The sequence below is a fragment of the Camelus bactrianus genome, chromosome 32, assembly GCF_048773025.1.
Source record: "Camelus bactrianus isolate YW-2024 breed Bactrian camel chromosome 32, ASM4877302v1, whole genome shotgun sequence".
Classification (NCBI taxonomy): domain Eukaryota; kingdom Metazoa; phylum Chordata; class Mammalia; order Artiodactyla; family Camelidae; genus Camelus; species Camelus bactrianus.
Window position 1 is genome coordinate 6,712,370 of NC_133570.1, and position 9,878 is coordinate 6,722,247.

At 48.7% G+C, this 9,878-nt stretch overlaps 1 protein-coding gene across 11 annotated transcripts in view; it reads left to right on the top strand.

Annotated features, from left to right (window-relative positions):
* Positions 1–7,776, top strand: part of KDM2B (lysine demethylase 2B) — a 107,652-nt gene extending 99,876 nt beyond the window's left edge. For all 11 annotated transcript variants that reach the window (XM_074356361.1, XM_074356364.1, XM_074356359.1 and 8 more), the window contains 2 exons: positions 154–372; positions 6,472–7,776. In XM_074356361.1, coding sequence (XP_074212462.1) covers positions 154–372; positions 6,472–6,653 — 401 coding nt within the window. In that variant the 3' untranslated portion in view covers positions 6,654–7,776. The remainder of the gene's footprint in view (positions 1–153; positions 373–6,471) is intronic.
* Positions 7,777–9,878: the final 2,102 nt, after the last annotated feature.

Sequence of the window (9,878 nt, forward strand, 5' to 3'; positions counted from 1 at the left end):
GGAATCTTTTGATTTTTAAATGTTGGAACCAGTTCTATCTTATGGGGGAAATACTTAATGGCTAAATGAAACCGAGGTGTTCTGTCTGGCTGGTAGGCCTTTTAGGGTGTCATGTCAGGGTGACATCTTGCCTTTCTCCTCCTGCCCCCTCAGGTCAAATGGACAATCGGAGTAAGCTCCGGAACATTGTGGAGCTGCGTCTGGCTGGCCTGGACATCACAGACGCCTCCCTGCGGCTCATCATTCGCCACATGCCCCTGCTCTCCAAGCTCCACCTTAGTTACTGTAACCATGTCACTGACCAGTCCATCAACCTGCTCACCGCTGTGGGCACCACCACCCGAGACTCCTTAACCGAAATCAACCTGTCAGGTCAGTCGGGGGCACCCATCAGAGTCTGCCCAGGACCCAGTGGGATGGGCTGAGAATTTCACATTTGTTGGGAAATACTCGTGTGCCTGTTAACAGGGTTGCAGTGTTAAGTACTGTGACATACCAGCAAACAAGACAGACACACAGCCTAGTCTAGAGGGGAAACGTACATTAAACAAGCATTATTAGGTATTTAATAATTGCTGCCCCCAAAATAGTGCTAGTAGCAGTGAGAGCCTGTAGCAGTGGTTCTTGACCCAAAGTATGGGCTAGAAAAGCTTCCCTTGGGTGGTGTGGGCACGCTGGTGCCTGGCAGCAGGGGGTGTGGGAGCGGCTGGAGGTGAGGCCAGGCCAGCCCAGTGGAGTGAGTGGCTTGGTTTCTGCCACTGTCGTCACTTCCATGTCCGTCTCCTGACCCTGCTGTCCGGGGGCCTGTTGTTGAAAACAAGAAAACCCCACAGCTGGTGCTGTTATTAAAGCTCTGTGTCTGCACACACACTGCGGAACCCTCCCTCCCTCCACTTACGGATGGGCTGACGTTGGCTCCTGAGGACTTGGGGCACAGCCGGCGGGGAGGCGGGCAGAGAGAGGCCACACACGCTGCCCACCCGCAGCCCAGCTAACCCACTTCTGGGCTGATCACTTAGGGTGGTCAGATTGGGTGTGTAAGATTTGAATGAGACTGAAAACAGAAAAAGAGAAAAACTGTTTTCTCCAGAAATTTCCAGGTAACACACGATGCCTTCACCTCATTCAAACTGCATTTTGACACGATCTGCTCTGATGTTTTGCTGCATCAGGATTCACATGCTGTTTAGCTGTCGGCCTCTCTTCATCCCACATTCATCCCCGAAAAGCGCCCTCCTGTCACCAGGGCTGCGGCTGAGCGGGAGGGGGTCTGGGTGGTGTGAGCTCATGCTGCCCCTGTGCCTAGGGAGCCTGCCTCCCCCGCGGGGAGCTTTGGTGGCGGGTGGCCGCACCCCTTGGAGGCAGAGAACAGAGAGCCACACCAAGATGGCTTTCACCTAGGACCTGGCTCCAGGCTCAGCTCTGGGTCTTGGATTGATGCTGGGCGTGCCCCGTGGAGAAGGGCCGGGCAGTAATGCACTGTCTTCATTTATTCTAATTTAGTTCCTGCGTGTGTGTGGCAGAGATCCCAGTGGGAATCCCCATGCCCTGCGGCTCAGTCCATGGCATGTTTGTATACATCGTCTTTTGTACTTTGTTTCCCACCACGATCCATTCTGCCCCTCCTTTCATCTCAGGACCTACAGATCTCTGCATTTGTGTTCAGAGCTGTGACGCACAGGAAGAGACTCCAGACCCAGTCCCTCCTAGGTTCCTTTCTTGTTAAAATGTTCTCCTGTCCTGTCAGTATAACTAGTTAAGTTTCTGCCACAAAACGGGTGACACTTAACACGTGTCCAGATGCTTCATGTGGTTGGGGGATCGGGTCTGGTGACGCGGTGAGGCCTTGGTTGTCCAGCTTTTGATCCTCAGGCTGGGTTTTATATAGAAACACTAGTTGGGTGCTCAAGGTGGCCCTTTCCCCTCCTGATTCTCACCTGGAGGCAGCGACCTTCCACTCTTTCCGACAGCAAGCCCACAATACTACTTCTTGGATTTCTTTTTCTGTTTTTCCTCTTCAGACACTGTCTGTTACTCTGCCATGTTGAACGCAAGGATTACTCTTCATACCTTCTCTCACTCCCCCCTTTTCTCCCTCCGTCTTCCCAGTTTGTGGTTGAGCCACTGTTGTTTACCTGATTACGGCCATGGAAGTATTGTTCTCTGTTGAGCCAAAGTATGTATTATGAGTATGTTTCCTTCATTGCACAATTTTTTGTTTTGTTTTCCCTGGAGTTAGTAATTGCTTCATTTTTGTTTGCTTAGTTTCTGAACAGTAGTCTCCTGAGTACTGTCCTTTCCCCACACAAACTTATCAGGTCCCCGACCAGTCTTTGTAGGAAACCAGCCTCCTGGGCTCCTTTGCCTCCTGCCCCACCCCCATTTGAACTTGGCCATTTCTGCCTGCGGCACAGCTGCGGTCCTGGGACTTACCTGGTCTCTGTCTTGTGCAGGGGCCTCTCTTTCTTTGGTCCTGTAGCTTCTTTCTTGGCTTATATATTTGCTTATTTGGTGGAGGACGTCTTCCAGACCTTGTCCATCTGAAAATGGTTTTATAATAGCTCACGTTTAATTGATAGCTGGTTATAGAGTCCATATTTGGGAACTGTGTTGTTTCATAAAGTGGGAGGCACTGCTCATCTGTCTTCTGCCTGCCAGAGCTCACGTCCAAAATGATTTGATTCCTAATCCTTTAATGAGTAATCTCTCTTTGGAAGCTTGTGGGACATGTTGCCTCTAAGTTTTCTGCAGGTATTGATGAGGAAGTTTGAGTCTTGGTTTGAGTCTGCTTTCATCTACCACCTTGAACATTCATGAGCAAACATTCTTTCACTCTCTCAATTTGTAAATGTGTGTCCTTCAGTTCTGGGAAAGCCCCTTGAATTATTTTATTTCCTTCCCTTCTGTTTTCTTTCTTTACTAAGCCCTCTGCTGCCTTTACTCTTTTTCTCCTATTTCCCACCTCTGTGTCTTTTTGCTCTATTTTCTAGTTTTCCTCCACTTATCACATAATTCATACAGTTGACCCTTGAACAACTCAGGGGCTAGGGGTGCGAGCCCTCCACACACTCAAAAGTTTGCGTGTAGCTTATAGTTGGCCCTTGGTATCCGCACTTCCTCCAGAAGCTCAAATTCTACCACCTTGGAATCGTGTAGTGCTGTATGTAGTATTTACCGTTGGAAAAAACCTGCATGAAAGTGGACCCACACGGTGCAAACCCCTTGTTGCTCAAGGGTCATTTGTAGTGCGCTTTTCATTTCTGCTGTCTTTAGGTTTGAGCATACGAAGCTGCTCTTTATGTGGGTCAAAAACAGTCAATATTGGCAGTTTTCGTGTGGTGTGACCTATGTTTTTGATTTCACAGCTGTGTTTTGTTCTCTGAACTTTTGTAGAGTGGCCTGGATCTCGATGTTGTCCATCCTAAAGATCCTGTGGTTTTATTTCCTTCTCCATGTAGACCGTCCATTCCTTCCAGTGCAGTCCTTGGCCTGCCCAAGTGGCCGTCCTCTGATTAGTGTCAACACGTGGTTGTCTGCTAAGGTGGTCGGGGGCTCTGGGCGCACACTGGGAGCCGGTCTGCTGTGGACATCGGTTGGATGGTCGGTGTGGGTCTTGTCTTTTGGGGAAGCCCAGACGTGACATCTTCCCGTCTTTCCTCTGAAGCTGGTCAGGGTTGCCAAAGGACTCTACCCCTTGATCTCCTCACTGAAGGGTTCAGGCTGGGCTTCTGGTGTTCCAGAGCTTGGCAGGGAAGGAGCTGGGGCCTCAACAGGCAGCAGGTAACTTTTCCTGTCAGCCCTGTCTGTGGGAGGGTGCCCCTACCTTGCACGGTTGCCTGGTGGCGCCCGGCCTAGAGCCCTTCTCTTGCCCAGACACAGCTCCCCTCTTCTGCTGGGGAAGGGAGTCTCTGCCTCTTACTGCTTTTTAAACAGGTTTTAACTTGTCTGTCCATCTCCAACCCCACCTCCAGGGCCCCTGTTGCTTCCAGCACCTCAACCTGTGAGGTCTTCTGTAGACTAAATCTGCTTCTCCGCTTTCCCTTAAGCCAGTTTGGGGTTAAGTTTCCTCAGTCTACTGAATTATTACCTCTTCATAGCTTCTGTAATTTTTTTAAAAAATTGTTTTTTATTGTGGTGAGATACACGTAACATAAAATTTACCACTCTAACCATCTTTCAGTGCGCAGTTCACTGGCATTAAGGACATACACGTTGTTGTGCAGCCACCGCCACCCCCATCCCCAGAAGGTCCTCTTCACCCCGTCAGGAACTGGGTCCCGCTACACAGTAGCTCCCCCTCCCTTTGTCCTCCCACCGTGGCAACCACGGTTCCACTTTCTGGGTACCTCACATAAGTGGGATTATACAGTTGTTTCTTGTGTGACTGACTGACTTTACTTAATGTAATATCCTCAGGGTTCATCCGTAGTACAGCACGTGTCAGAATTTCCTCCCTTTTATAAAGCTGAAACGTATTCTGACGGACACTGGAGTTGCTTCCATCTTTTGGTTGAGAGTAATGCTGCTTTGAACGTGGGTGTGCTAATTGTTTGGGTGTGTACCCCGAGACTCAGCTGGGCCATGTGGTAATTCTGTGTCCAGGGTTTTTGAGGAACTACCGTATTGTTTTGAGTAGCAGCCGCACCATTTTACTTTCCCACTTACAGCACAAAGGGCTCCAGTTTCTCTGCATTCTTGCTAATGCTTATTTTCTGGGTTATTTTTAATAGCCATTCTAAGGGGTATGATTTCAGTGTGGTTTTGACTTCAATTTCCGTAATGACTAGTGATGCTGAGCACCTTTGCATTTGCTTATTTGCCTTCGGTACATCTTTGAAGAAACTTTCTACTCATGTCCTTTGCCCACTTTTTCATCAGGTTTTTCTCTTGTTGACTTTTAGTTCTTTATACATTCTAGCTGTTACTCCTTTACCAGAGACATGATTTGCAAATACTTTCCCCCATCCTATTGTCTTTCTCACTCTTGATAGTGTCCTTTGTACATAAGTTTTTAATTTTGATAAAACTTGTATCTTTTCCCTTTTGTTTCCGGTGCACACCATGTACACACTTGGCACATCTTCTGCTGTGACACAGTGTAGTGTCATGTCCCCAGCAGTGGGACTGCCGCTGTCAGAGCAGACGCAGGTGGCGGGACAGCCCCCACGCCCCTCTGCCCGCTGCCATTCCTGTAACCCTAGGGGGCCTGCTTTGGGTTGCTCCATCCTCAATCTTCTAGCTTTACCTTCCCTCCCCTTACAGGATGTTACACGTCCTTCATCACTTGCCTGCGGTAAGATTATAAAGGGGGGTTAGCATTTGACACATTAATTACAACACTAAGGGAGACCCTTAGAAAAACTGAGGGGTCCTCCTCAGATCATCTCTTTGGCAGCATCCTTGTCACTTTCCCATCTGCCTTCATCTGTTAGTGGCAGTGACGGGAGGCGGACAGCTTTCCATGACCTTGGTCCATGTTCGTGGATGCTGCTGCCTTTATACAGTGCCTGAAAGGTGTATCCCGCACTCTGTGAGCTTCTGTGCAAAGACTCTGTGCAGACCTGTGGAGAGCGTTTGAAGGGGCTCCCTGGATCAAGGTGGTCCGCTCTTTGGTGACTTGTGTGGTTCTGGGGCTGGGCTTCCTCTCGCCACCCCCTAAGCTGGGGGGACTCTGGCAGGCCGGAGCCGGCACAGGCCTCGTACGCGTGATCGCAGTGTGCCCTTCCTGTTTGTATTCCTGCTCAATTTAATAGCAGAATGGAAGTGTGGACACTAGTGATGACAAGCAGAGGTCTCAAGCTTAATACTGCATAAATCAAGGACTCACCTGGCTCAGAGAGGGGGGACTCTGAGCCTCAGATGCTAACTGGCACTGCAGAACTGACCGGGTTCAGTTCCACAAGTAAAGAGGATGACAGAAGCCAAGTACACGTGGATGGACATACACGGTTGAAGTGTGTGTGCATCCACAGGGGAGGGTTTGAGATTCTGGTTTTGCTCTCTGGACCCTCTGCGGCCCCTCTAGCACACGGGGCTCCTGCACAGGTTTCAGGTCGACAGTGAAGGGCTGGCCCGCATGCCGTGCCCCATCTAAAGCACTGGTGCCCAGTGAGCAGGGGGCCCCAGGATGGCCACGCAGGTGTTCACTCCCCCCGTCTCTCCCCCCGGGAGTAAGGTATTAAATGGGAAAGGCAAGCTATTTTCCGATGCTGTGTGATCCTCTCTTGTAAAACCAGACAGGAGACCTGTTGGTGTGAGAATGTAGACATGCAGAGGGGGCCGTGTGGTAAAATTCTAAGGAGTTTCACTTGGAACGTGGGAACTTTTTTTCAAGCACTTGTGAACCTGATTCCGGGCAGGTGGAAGCCCTGCCCATTTGAAGAGAGGTTTTAAGTTGCTGAGGGCCTGGGGAGGGCAGTGGGGCTCACCTCCGCGCTTCCTCCGCCTCACGCCGTGTCCTCTTCCCCGCAGACTGCAATAAGGTCACTGACCAGTGCCTGTCCTTCTTCAAACGCTGTGGAAATATCTGTCATATTGACCTGAGGTACTGCAAGCAAGTTACCAAGGAAGGCTGTGAGCAGTTCATAGCTGAAATGTCTGTTAGTGTCCAGTTCGGGCAAGTGGAAGAAAAACTCCTGCAAAAACTGAGTTAGTCCAAGGACAAGTCTGTAAATACGGGGTGGGGGTGGGAGGGGACATGGCAGGGGAGGGTAAAAGACTTTTACAAAAACTAGGGCTTTTATTTTCAATCTGGAACTTGGAACAACAGACCATGGAACGATTCCACTTCACAAGTCTTGCCGAAGGAGAAGCCGTTCCACCACCCGTCCTGGGGAGGAGTGAGCCGGGCGCTCTCCTTTGGTCTTTCTGAATCAAAACTGCACTGCTTTCTGGACCATTTCTAAGGCGGCCTTTACCAAGAAGACATTCCTGTTGGAGAGGAGGGTGGACTTGGGAGAAATTCGCTTACTGAACGAAGCATGAGCTTAGGAATTTTTTTTTGGTGGTGATGTTTTTGTTTTGGACACCTTGTTCCTGGCAACTTTGGGGGTTTTGGTGTCAACATAAAGTGGACCACACACCACATCTGCCGTCTTGACATATTTGTTTGTTTGGTTTTGTTACATCTTACATTATGCAGAACTATTTTTGTACAAATTGTTTAAAAGTTATTTATGCAAGGTTTGAATGCATACCAGTGTTTTTATTGTTTTGAGATTGCCAACTTTCCTGGTTTCCTTAAGGTAGAACTTAACCTGTGCTTCACTGATACAAACCCATCTACACACGTGCCCAGATCTGGCAAAGCAGGCTCCGACCTTCCAGTGAAAAGCATGTTTAACTGGAAGTCGACCACCTGCTTTGTACATCAAGAACTTACATAAGCATGTTGTGGATATATGTAAATTATAGTCAAGGTGAGACACTTTGCTAAATTTCCTCTGTATAGAATTCACCTTTTTCTCAAAATTTTAAGATTCAGATTTCAGCCTTTGCACTCAGGAGGGTTTTGCTCCAGCATGAGCTCTTGTCTACATAGATCTAATTTATACAGTGAGTCAAGAAGTAGAATAAATGATCCAACATTTCTTCCCTTTTTTTCTCTCCTCTGAAGTGTGAGTTGAGTTCTCGTTTAAGGTTCCTAACACGGCTGTTTCCCAGTTGTAAAGTTACGCATTCACAAGTGCCATGGCTGTACGGTGGTGTGTTCCTAGACCTTCCCTGACGTGCTTTTACCTTTGTTGAATTTGTATAAACAGTTGTACAAAAAATCCAGCCTTGGACTTGAGGGTTTCTGTTCTAGGGGTGGACTAGAAATCTGACTAGGAAGTCCAGGGCAGTGGTCTCAACATGAGTGTACATTGTTTTGAAGCCAGACAGGCTAAATTTTTTTCACCTGAGAAATGCAACAGCCCCTTGGTACATTTTTTCCATCTTCAGAAAGAGATCTTGTTGTTTGTGGCTAATAAAGGTAATGGGAGAGAACTGTGCTACCCCAGTGTCCGTGTGAGAACTGCCGCAAAGGGCAGGATGGCTTAGCTGTGCGGGGTGCCTCTGAGCACACCTGTATAAAGTAACTCCCACGGCCACCTGGCGCTTCCACTGCCACCCGGGGTGGGGCGTGTCCAATTCCTCAGCCTCCAGCTGAGGGAGGCCGCATCCTGCCCTGGTAACCTTGGGCGGGGGTGGCTGGAGGCACTTGGTTATGAGGTGACTTCCCCGGGGTGGGGGCGCAGACACAGAAACCAGCGAGAAGTTAGCTTCAGGTCATAGAACTCTTTTAAATGACAGGGCCCTGCCACCTCATACTCAACACTGAACAACTGCTCTAGTCCCAAAAATGGAGAGGATAAGCCAGCTTCCTCCCTCCCTCCCTCAGTCAATGACGTAAGCCTCGGATCTTGTGGGACTGGCCTTCCTGCTAATGGCAGTTTCACACTGCTCCCCCATCTTTTTCTTTTTTTTTGACCATGCTGAAATGAACCTAGATGGAACCATACCTCCTGTTAATTTAAATCCAAAGAGCCTTTCTGACTCAGGTTGGAGACATCTGAGGCTGCTGCACCCCAGAATTTAACTCAGACAAGGCATTTAACAGAGGTAAGATTAGTTTAACACTCCATGGTTTATTTATAAAAATGTGGCTTACCTTGACAAGCCAGAGCATTCATCGTGGAGCACCCACACAAGAGGTCAAGTTTCAGTGTTCTTGGCAGCCCGAGTTCTGTGAACTTCCGAGTCAGAGTTCCTCTGATGTCCAGTAAAGGCATCTTCTGCCTAAGAATTGTAAGAAACAGTGGTTTCCCAGTGGAATCTGGGCCGTTTCTCCTGTAACACTTCCTGGAGCACATAGGTCTGCTGAGAGAGGAGGTGAAGGGGGAGCTGCCAGGGCTGGGGAGCCAGAGTTTCCACAGGGACACCCACAGCACAGAGCATCTCTCTAGACATGAGGCAGGTGGGGGCAGGGCTCTGGTTACAGATGACCTGCCCCTCAGTGTACTGAACAATCCAGTTAAGATTATACCCCAGTACAGTCTCATACAGACCTATACCTTCAAGAATGAACTTTAGACGAGGCCAGGCCAAGCTAGACGCTTGCACACAGCTGCTGAGCCCATACACCGCACCTGACGAAGTAAGGGAAGGACCATAAACCAGAGGGACTGCTTCCTGTGTGAGGTCACAGCTTCTTAGAAAAGAGGAGAGGCTCCACCCCCGCTCCTCTGGGGATCCAACCTTTACAAAGGAAGGCACCATGGCCTGTCCAAAGCATCGACTGACATTCTTCCAAACTGTGAGGATGGGGACAGAGACATCACTGTATTCCACTGTGGACCTCTGGAAATTAATCCGTATAGTCTGATAGATTACCTGTTGAGAGAATTAAAGAGGCGTGGCATGCAGATAGGTAATGCAGATTCCAGGAAGAAATGTGAGTACCTGGCAATTCAGTTACTCCAAGCATCAAGCTTACTAAGCTAAGAATTTGTTGGCTTCTCACTAAGCAAAAGTTACTTCAAAATGTTACCTAAGGAGATCCACCATTAAGGGTTTCTGTTCGTTGCTCAAACAAGCACCTGAAACTTTACATTTATACATAAACTGTTTTAAGCTCGTACATTTAAGACTATGTGCAATGAAGTCTCAATTTTCTAATTTAACTTCAGACAAACCTGCTGCTCAGCTTCTATTTCGATGTGTTGACTGTCACCTGCTGGCCTGGCTTTGAAGACTTCCTCCTAATTAGTGATTTGTGGGGAACATTGACTTTCCAGAGTTCACTGTCTCACGAGAAGTACAAAGTGCTCCCAAAGCTTCAGCAGCGGCTGAGGTTTTACCGTCCACGTGAATTGTGGCCAGTACCCACCCTAGGCTCT